The sequence below is a fragment of the Chrysoperla carnea genome, chromosome 4 (assembly GCF_905475395.1).
Source record: "Chrysoperla carnea chromosome 4, inChrCarn1.1, whole genome shotgun sequence".
Lineage (NCBI taxonomy): Eukaryota > Metazoa > Arthropoda > Insecta > Neuroptera > Chrysopidae > Chrysoperla > Chrysoperla carnea.
The window spans coordinates 56239405-56251066 of record NC_058340.1 but is presented as its reverse complement, the minus strand read 5'-3'; the positions used below and the strand labels follow the sequence as shown (position 1 = coordinate 56251066).

The 11662-nt window shown below is 27.4% G+C and overlaps 1 protein-coding gene across 1 annotated transcript in view; it reads left to right on the top strand.

Annotated features, from left to right (window-relative positions):
• The first annotated feature begins 573 nt into the window (after nucleotides 1-573).
• Nucleotides 574-11662, top strand: part of LOC123298149 — a 76065-nt gene continuing 64976 nt past the window's right edge. The window contains exon 1 of the mRNA XM_044880066.1: nucleotides 574-666. Within this exon, the coding sequence (XP_044736001.1) occupies nucleotides 579-666 (88 nt within the window). The 5' untranslated portion in view covers nucleotides 574-578. The remainder of the gene's footprint in view (nucleotides 667-11662) is intronic.

Sequence of the window (11662 nt, the reverse complement as noted above, 5' to 3'; positions counted from 1 at the left end):
AAAATTTCGACTTGGGTTTTCGGAACAATTACATGAACTTCTCTATACACAACTGAGAAGTTAACAATTACCAATTTATATGAACCACTCTGCATTAACATACACAAAACAGTTAGAAAGTGTTGTTGTAAGAATATTATAGTGGAAGGTTCCAAAACCGGGTCGAAGTTACTATAATATAATATGCATTCCGTATTATGTAGGGATGGATGTATAATGTAACTTATACAATATTTTGTTAACTGTTTATGTTAAGTCAATCTTCAGTATTGTTTTGTGTATAATACGAATGCAATAATAATCAAGCCAACCATTCTCTAACAATAAAAAATAGATTTCTGGTTATCAAGTAGCTATTTTTTTCCCATTCTATTGTTAGTTGTTTTATTTTTATTTCTTTACAATAATTGTTTTTTGTTGTGGTGATTATTATATGATTTTAAAACAAATGTTTGGTTTTATGATTCGTTTTTTAATAACATTTTGAATTTTTGTGTAGTTTTAAAAAAAAAATATAATTCTGTTTAATTATTCCTATTTTTTTAATTTTTTTTTGGAAATTTAATATCGCTTTGAAAATGATTTTAAAATTAAATATTGTGTTTTTGATTGTTGCTTTATGTCATGGATATCCACAACAATTGTCTAACATCAAAAAATCGTTCAGTAAGTACCTATTCAAAATATTTTTTTTTTTATATAGTAAAATTATTTATAAGAGTATTTAATAAATCTGAATTTAAAATCCCTAAAAGATCAAATTTTGTGACTGAAGAAATAAAATGTCGTTTATTTGCATAAATCAACTATTTATGGTTCAAAGAATTTTTTAATATCGGTTGAATAGTGCACTCAAAAATGACGAATTTTCATACAAACTTTCATCTCCAATTTCACCCCCTTAGAGGTAGAATTTTGGAAAATTCTTTCTCATTGGACGCCTACGTCATACAAAGAACACATTATCAAAGTTTTAGGTCTCTACGATCAGCGGTTTAGGCTGTGCGTTGATTCGTCAGTCAGTCAGTCAGCGACATGTTTCGGTCTATAAGACCATCTTCAAATTGATTATATTAGAATTATTTGTTATAATAAGTAACATTGTGCCTGTTGTGCGGGAGACCTTTGTATTTGGAAAACCGATTGGATAATCATAAAATACGAACACACTTACTTTTTTTTATACGTGGACGTTTTTATGGTCAAACAGAGACCAACTTTGGTTTTTTAAATCGAATTACATATTTTTTGAAACAATTCTTTTTCTTTGTCAAAAAAAAAGTAAATATTGTACTTCCATTTTCCCTAAAAATGAGCCGATACGTGAATTCACGTTTTCTGATTTAACAATCCGTTTTCAAAATACAAGGGTGGAAACTTGAAAAATTTAAATTAAGTTAGCTAAACTGCGACTTAAATGAGTTGCCAAGATTCAAAGGTCATTTTATTGTCCAAGGGCTAAGCGGCTAAGGGATAATGCTGGTGTTAAAGGACAGCAAGAGGATTGTAGAATTCTATGTGATGGCACAAATGAGTTTCACTAATCTGGAACTATTAAAAGAGAGTGTCGAATTAGTAGGATTGTAAAAAAAAATTATATTACATGTATGCACATAGGATTGGTGTATATACGATGAGGATTACTGGACTTATTTTGTGCCTTATCGATTTGAGTACCATAATCTTTTCTGCATCATCGTTAACAAAATTTTATAATAATTATTATTAAAAATTAAATTTAGTTTTAGTTTTTGTGTATATTGAAGTTACGAATCTTCAAGCTCCCATATTTACCCCAAGCCCTTGCAAAGCCCAAAATGACCAATGATAACAAAGGTACATGCCTGTAAAAATTATGCATTTTAAACGAAAAAAAAATCGCTTTTTTATTTTTTGTTAGTGTCCTTGTACGTTTAAAAATATTAACTTAATAATTTTTTTGATGAGTCCCCAATATATTACTATATACAAAAGCTTGAAACAACTAGATTTCAAGTGCTCATCTCATAATATCCCATTACGAATTTTACAAAATGTAGAAAATCTCCGCCACATCTGATGCAAATATTTTATAGTTTTTAATACAGAAATAAGTATAATTATGGTGGAGGCGCATGTTATATATAATTTTGTTATGAATCGATATGTTGAATGTACTTCTCTGCGCTTCCACCAAATTTAAGATATCTATGCTAACAAGGAAAAACGGATCAGCTTTAGACGAGTTATAAGAATTCGAAGATATTAATAAATCTATTAAGTCTGCTTCCAAAAATATTAAAGCATTCGTAAATGGTGTAAAACTTATAATATGTATCTATCTTTTTGTTGAAAGTTTATACAAATTAGTTATGGACAATATAAAAACTGATAAAATAATGGAGTTAATAGTATAAATGTTTTTAATTTATTTTGTTTAATTAAGTTTTATTTTAACGTTTAATTTGTACATTCGTACAAAAAATTAAATGAATCAGATTTCAGGTAGCTTTATTTAATGTTTGTATGAATCACTTATTAGCAAAATTAAGTATAATAATATTTACAGTAATTCAGCGTGCTTAGAACAATTTAGTTCTGCTAGAACTAAGTTAGAAGTTCAGCCTATCTATCTAAAATTAAGCACATACCTACCTATATTCGTTGGGACAGTGCCCGTTGTAATGATCCAAGGTAAATGGTGGTGCATCTTTTATAACTTGATCTACTCAACATATATTCACCAACAAAAAGTGATTTATTTAAAACAAAAAAACACAATACTGAGTAAAATTGTTCACCTTATGCACAAAAATTTTTGTTTTTATTTTACTTGAAAACAAAAGTACAAAGTGGACAACCATTCTCTCGGTTACTTACCTTCTGGTAAGTAAACTTTATCATCATGTGATTGCTATCTTATAGACAGCAATATTTTTCAAGAAACTGCGAGTTAGTCAAATGGACACTACCCCTAAGATAAAATACTTTACCCTGTATATTATAAAACACTTTACCCTAACACATACAACTCATTAACTGCATTTTGTTGCAATCCTGTGAAAAATACTAAAGTTTTTATAAAACATTTTTATAAGATTTTAACGTCCATCAACAATTTCCTATAATTATTTTTTTTTTCAAAATTGGGATTTTTTCGTAGAAATTTCAGTTAAAAGCAATTATTTAATTTGAAATTACTCATCAAACTATATGTTCCAAAGTTTTTTTGGGAATTTGTTTGTATTTACGGAATTTAAAGCTGATATTTGATTACAGTATTTACCAAAGCTTAAAATGAATTTGACGAACGTTGCAGTCAAAAGTATCCTTGTGAAGGAAAAAAATGAAAGAATTCGGGGCAATAATTTTCCTTGAAAATTATAATATCGTAGTCATGTAATAACAACGAAAAGAAGCAATCTGAAAACGGATGTACTTTAACTTCCTCCTTCATGAGAACAAAAAATAACAAGACAGGCATTCACCCAAGGCACGTTTTATTAAGTCTTTGTAATACCTATTCTGTATTTATAGATAGGTACTATAATTTAAGAAAGTGACATATACGAGAAACCGGTACTTTCCAATTATGGCTAAAATAAAAGTGAATGAATAAAATGTCATGTAAAATTAATTAAAAGGTATATTGATCTTTGTACATTGAGTTTATAAGGTTCGATTAAAAGATTCACAAACAATTTAATTAAAATCGTTTTTGCCATTTAATAAAAATTTACATTGACCATGACATTAAAATTACATACGAACAATAACAAATAATAGAATATTTATGACAATTAATTACCTTTAATATTAATAATATCATATTTAAATGAAACATATTTTTAGTATGCTCTAATTATTAATTATTAATGTTACCATTTTTATTTAAAAAATGTCATACGTAGAATGATATGTAGAATAAGTGAAACTTATAAAATCACACAGATCTGCTACTTATAAGGAGTTTTTTACATAAATATAAAGAGAGACAATTTATTTTACATTAATATAAAAAAAGTATTCATATAGGACAATTCTTTAATTTTAAGATCCCGTAGTCCGATTTTAAAAATTTTATATGGTACTGCTCCTATAGACAATTAATCTAAGGAACAAAACTTTAATTTTTGACAAAATAGCGGAATTTTAGAAAAAAAATTTAGACTTCACATAAATTAGATGCAATTTCGGTCAAACTTTTTCAATTTTTGGGAAATGATAGTTTAAGCCATTCTAAAGAAAAGTTCCCATAGTCACAAGTCATGAAAATGACAGAATTTCATGTTATAGCTAAATTAAAGTTGGAAAATGTACTCATTTGTATAATATATCCCAATGTGGTGTATAGGCAAATACATATACAGATATGTATAACTACATGCCTACGTATGTTTTTTAATGTAAGGGTGTTGTTTTTTAATTATTGTTTTTTTGAAGAATGCGTTACGAAATTCAAAGAAGAAGCAGTATTAATACTATTAATACTTCACTACTATGAAGAAAATCCTTAGCTGGCTAAAAGTTTCAAATAGTAACAATTCGATGGGAAACAATGATGACAGAAACAGATGCTGAGAAAAACTATGTGGTCATATAATATTTGGATTTTGGTTCGTACTTAGAAAAAATTGCTTCATTAGATATCATAACCATTTTTTCCTGAGATTAGAGAATATTTTATATATTTTAGAGACTTTAGAATTTATCAATAAATACATTCACCATCCATTTTAATAACAAAATCGTCTTTTTTGAATTCGATATTTAAAAAAAAGTGCTTGAAAATTTCAAATCAATGCAAGAAATATAAATTTACGTTAAATATTTCCTTAAAACCCTCTGAAGTTCTATCTTAACTAACATAAAAGCTGAAGAATTTGTTTGTGTGTTTGGTCGAACGCACTAATCTCAGGAACTACTGGTTCGAATTAATAAATTCTTTTAGTGTGCATTTACCGAAGAAGGCTTTAAGCTATATAACATTACGCGCTAGCAGTAACCTGCCTGCTTTGCTGGAAGATTTCGAAAACTACTTAATAGATTTTAATAAAACTTTACAATAATATAGCTCATACATCAGAATAATACGTAGGCTATAATTTATAAAAATAGCAGTTACCCGCTCGCTTTGCTGGATGATTTTGTTATTCAAAGCAAAATAATATTGTTTCATAATAAAAAGTAACATATATTTCGATTCTTATGCATGGGGGGATAAGTGAGATCGTCCAGTGAGCGGGCGTGTTATTGCTAGTTTGTTATAAGAACAAAAATTTTGCTTGTTCTTTCCATTGAACAAATTATAATTAATTAATTATTACTATTTTAGTCATTTGCAAAGGACATTTTATTGCAGTTTATGTGAAAGATTTGATTGGAAGGTTAATTTTTCTTATCATCGTTTTATATCAAGAGCGAAAATTGTGGGTGTAGTTCCTAATCACATATTTCCGGTGAATATCTTTAATATATGTAACAATTAATTTATTTTCTAGGACAAGCCTGTCATGTCATATATTATATAGAAAACGCCTATTATTTCTTGACATAATAAGCATAAATTATTACAAATTCCACCTACAAAAATTTATTATTTTTATTTTATTCATTAATTGACATTGAAATAGTTAATTTCAATTGTTTTAAGCTGATTATAGAAAGTACTTCATGATTGTCTCTTTGTGTACCTACAGGTTATGTAAACTTCACTTCCATGTCCCTCATTAACATTAAAAATGTTTATATATCTATGAACAATTTTCTACATATAACTTTTAAGAAAAATATTTGATCAAAATTGACACAATGACTTTTTGACTTCTCGCTTCTAGGCTCGCGGAAAATTATCAACCAAAGAAAATATTAGCGTAAGATATTAGTATAAGTATATTTTGGAACAAAGTGCAAACTACAGAGGGCCAAGCTCTTGCTTTTAACTTTTACGGGTTAAGGCATGATCTTGGCAATAACCTGTCACATTCAATTTTAAGGAAATAAATTGACAAATTTTTACCCTGGTTCACGTAAGGGAAAGTGCTATATAATGATCCCTCAAGGTAAAATAATTCCTCGTTGTTTCAAGTGGACCATTAAAGCCATCTGGTATACTTATCGATAGATGGCTTTCACGTGATCAAATTAACAGATCAAAGACTTAAGCTTATGATCTGCTTATGATCTATGGTAAGACATATTTCAAAGTAAATTTTGTGTGTGTGTGTTAGTTTTCACATTTTGGTAGGCGTCTAATAAATTTTAAGATCAGTTTTTAAGACGATATTCAAATATGTCGTTCCAGGTAAAATGATCCCTATTTTGTGTGTAATATAAGTAAAATGATCCCTCATTATATGACGGGTATTGAATGTGTTGATTTAGATTTTTTTGTTTTTATACTAATCGTTGATGCAATGTAAAATAAAAATTAATATTTTATGTGAACTGTTTGGTAAAAAATGCTGGGGGTTGATTTTACTCACCTATTTTTACAAGGCCAGTAAAATGATCCCTTTTGAGAAATATTGAATAGTTCTAAAAATTTGATCTATGTTTATGGGTAGGCGTATAAGTTTATGGATTGCATATATGTTTTACATTGAAAATTTAATAGTATTTTCTAACAAATTTGAATAAGTACTTATGTTAATTTACATTTAAAAATATATATGAAATGCAACAATTTTAATTAATTGTTATTTTTCAATAATTTTAATTTAACATTTACTATGAAAAAAATTAAAATTGAAACTTAAGAATTTTTTAAATAGAGCGCATGATTTATTGCAAATTTTATAAGATAACAGCGCTAAGGTAGATTTAGCTATCCTCTCCACCTACTAAGCTCCCTACCAATAGGTATGATTTGTCGAACGATTAAAATTTATTGAACCTTTTCTGTACATTATATTAAAATTTTTGAATTACACTAAATTGACCTTCATTTATATGATAGAAAGTTATATATAAGTATACAAAAAAGATTTTTTAACTTTTGACCTCGAATATATTTGTAAACGTAACCTCGCCGTGAGCTACATTATCGATAGGTAAATAGTAACACTTGACGAATGTATCATGTTTGTTTTCATAGGTCTATATCTTTTTAGTACGAATGACAAACGCCAAAATATCAAGCAATTTAAAATTCAATGATTCCGCGATTCTGCTATGAATGTGAACGTTTTTCAAGGCACTGACAAAAATCAATTTTCATACCTAGCTTGAAAACATGGGTTAAATGAAAATAATTTTCAAATAAAAGTTCTAGGTGACGTAATTTCAAATAATTACGCGTATACTCGGTTCCATATCAAAATAAATTGGTTGTTGTACCTTGGTAATTTGAACCTTGTTCAATAAGAACTTTAACAATTTGAACCTTGAACAGTTACTACTTTTGAAGTCACCACAGGTTGAAGAAAACGGCAAAAACTCGCAGATCCGGACTAACTTGGCTCTATTAGAGGCATGGTCATAGGCTGGACACTATCACAGGGTTAACGTAAGGGCAAAAGAGCTTGCAGATTCGTGCAATCTCGACTCCCATAGATCAAACTTACAAGTTCAACCCTCTTTGTGTTTTTTTGTACCAAGTTGACATTTATGTACCAAGACTAACTGCACTAACTGCACTAATAATCTCGTCTCATAGATATTATCTACAAAGAATAAATGTACCAATAATCTTGATTAAGTAATTTAAAGGTAAGGTAGGTATTTATAATATTGAATTACGCCATTTTTCCATTCATTCAACTCATCTAAAATTGAATTTTGCAAGTTATTACAGAATTATAATTGTTTTGTAATCAAAGTTTTTTATATTTTACAACCGAGTGTTTGAAAAGTTCATCAGTTTTTAAAAGATTCCTATTATGAAAAGAAAAATTTTATTATTTTCTACAAATTTCTAGTTAAAAAAAAATTCATTTTTGTTAATATTAAACGATTTAGTGACCATTTCTACAGCAAAATGTTCATTTTTCATCAAAACGTACACAGCTATAGCTATAGGATAGTTGATGGTATTTGGTAGTTAACAGTTATAATCGTTTAAAACTTGTAATTATTTTACGGCAAGAAACTCAATCGATGATTAGACTGCAAGTTAAATTTGGTTTGAAGAAGCTTTGATAAAATATATGTGAAAATTGCTACAATAATTTCAGAAAATACAGAATATTTCGAAAACCGTAAAGCTTAAGTGAGGTAAACCATGATGAAAACACCTTTATTTTGATCGTATATTTTCTTCACCCGACTTTTTGCTACGTTGTGATAGTGTGAACAAGGTTTTACGGTCTAATAATAATTACTAACTGTTCAGTGATGGATTAAAATTTTATAACACCTTGCATTATGAAATAAAAAAATCTATATTTATTAAAAGCACGCTTTTATTTATTAAATATATTATCAAATAAATAACAATTATCTTATAATAATAAATTATAATAATAATATAAGGTAAATATGTTTTGTTCCAATACAATACTTTTACCTATACGTAATTATTACAATTATTTTTGTTTTTGTTTTCTGTTGTTCTATTGTTTTTGGTTGCTACACCAATAAATTATTTTGTCGCATCAATTGCAAATCAAATAATAATTGCTCATTTGTTTTGTGTTTTTGTTTTTGTTGACATTTGTCAATTGGTGGTTTGGTTTTGTGTGTTTTCATTTTTTGTCAATTTTATTATTCTATTGTTTGATTTAAGAATATAGGGTATTTCAGATATCTTGAATTGTTGAACTAAATAAAATAATTTAGATTCAATAGTGATTTGTAAGATATATTATATATTCTTCACAGCGCTTCCACCAAATATTTATTTTGTAGCGTATTTGGAAATTCACCTCAAATGTTATAATGGAAGAGCCAGGTCAAAAAAAAAAATTGGTTGAATTTACTAAGCTGATCAATTGAGGTTTTGTTAAAGTAGTTGTGTACACACACATACGGCGGTCAGTCAAGCGAACGATAGAACAGGGATCAGATATATGCCATCGAAACCGTTAAGTTTTACGTGGTACTAAAATGAATTTACTAAAACCGAAAATTGTAATACAGGTTGTATATTGCATATAAATAACAGTTAAGATTGTCAGTCAGTTAGGTGTAGAACAGAACTGGTCAGAACAGGACTGGTATTTAAATGAATTTATTAAAACTGATAATGATCCCTTTTATATAGGCTAAAATGATCCCTATTTTGTGTGTAAATTATAATAGATAAAATGTTTCCCCATCATGTAACGGATCTTGAATGTGTTGATTTAGATGAATTTACCAGTGATTTTTGTTATCATACTAATCGTTGATGCAATGTAATAGAAAAGTTAATATTTTATGTGAACTGTTTGATAAAAAATGCAATGGGATCATTTTACTCACTATCTTTACAAGGTCGGTCAAAAGGATCTCTTTTGAGAAATATTGAATAGTTCTAAAAATTTGAACGGATCAAAAGAAATTTACATACCAAAATTGTAACATTTGAATAAAGAACTAGAAAATATTTCGACCTTGTACATAATATGTCGAATAGTTCGGCTATAAATTACATTTTTTCTTAGGGGGATCATTTCAGACCACCTTCCCTTACTATAGTATTTTATTAGCATAAGTAATATTAGAGTATTGAATAGAGTTATTCACCAGAAGTATTGTGCGTATCGCCAACCAGTATGGGCCTGACGCATTGACTTGTTTGCCCAAATTATTGCTAATGTTACTATTTCTACAATATTGACATAGTGATACCCACGCAAAATTTTTTACTAATAAGTGATTTTCTATAAATCTTTAGGTATCAATCTTTCAAAATCTACGGTATATATCAAAAATTTTTTCTCTTAATTTCTGTCAAATTTTCCCAAGTTCTAATAGAATCCAGCCTCAAATATTTGTATACACTCATTTTTTTTTTGGGAACGTTCTTTTTAAGTTACTTAAGTGTAGGTAACCTGCAAGATATTATAAACTCAAATACAAACTTTAAGAGTTTAAAATTTCTTCATTTTCTAATCGATTTTAATAATTGTTTTCTTTTTAAAAGTTTGCAGCAAATAGCATAAATATTGCAAAATATTTATTATTTATTATGATAAAAATAAATTTATAAATGAAAATAACAATTTCAAAATTTGTGATTTTAATAAATAATAATAATTTTATTTATTACCACACAAAATATTTTTAAAATATTAAAACCAAAAATTTAATTTACTTTATTTATTTAAATTCTTTCATCAACAAAACGAAATAGCTGGTACCCATTTACAATGTTTTATCACAACAATCATGTAAAAGTTTTGATGATAAAAAAAAACCTAGATATGAAATCATAATGACATTTTAAAATTGAAATGATGAAAAACGTAACCACAAAGTAGTACCTGTTCTTAATTCCCACATAAATGATATTTTACCATATTTGTATACCATGTATATGAAATATACCAAGGTATACTAAGTTAAGTCCCAAGTTTGTAACGCTTAAAAATATTAATGCTATGAACAAAATTTTGGTATAGGTGTTTATAAAATCACCTAATTAGTCCATTTTCCAAGAAATGTATTCTTTTTTTGGTAAAAACACTCACTTTGATAGCTAATTTCTTCTAAATCGTACAGAGAATCGATATGAATTTTTCACAAAAGACGTATAAAAAGGTGATTAATTGATAAATTAAATTTAAAATTTTTGCTATCATTTCCATTTTTATTCTTTATCAAAAGAATACACGTGTTTTACCATTCTAAGTGTTATAGCTATTACGGTATATGTAATTTGTGAATCACATATAATGTTATAGCAATAAAACTTACAATGGTTTAAATTTTGTGTTTATTTTTGACTAAGTATATATCGGTTTTACATTTCTATGTACAGTTTCACTTAAATTATTAAAAAATGAGACTGAGAAATTTCTGATTCTTGTTATGATTATAAAGCTTAAAACTTGAAGAATAAAAGTTTTTTTATGTAAATGGTAACATTTTTAAAAGCACTTATTGACTAAAAACCAACATTGGTTGTTTTTAATCATTAATTTCTCGTTAACCGTACAGAGAATCGATTTGAAATTTATATAGAAGACGTATTCAATACTGATTTCTACAATCAAAATTTCAAATTTTTGGTAACACTATCATTTTGGTATTGAAACGTCTTAACGTAGTTCCAGCATGGTATTTGCAGTTTCTATGTTAAAGCAATGGTACAATTTTTTTTTCGACAGAATTTAACGAAAAATTAAATTTAAGAATTTAATAATGCTTACTATTAATTCCCAAAGTTTCAGAAATTTTGACCGTTTAAAATGGGAAATAATTATGCCAACGTCCCAATTTCGATCAATTTACGTCAAAATTAATATCTCGAAAGTGAAAATTAATTTCTAAATTTTTTTTTTAGAATTTTATTGTATAAACATTTTTTTCTACTTTTTCTTCAATATATAATAATATCATAAAAAATAGTTGGAGAGACCGGACATTTTACATGCTTTAAATGGGACATGACCCTCAAAATCGCGAACTTTGTCTTTAAATATCTCGCGATCTAAACGGTCAAAACTTATGAAATTTTAGGAATTCATAAATAAAGCTATTATAAACCCGAGAAAAAAAATTCGGCCAAATCTGTCGAAAAGTGATTTCATGCTGGTAC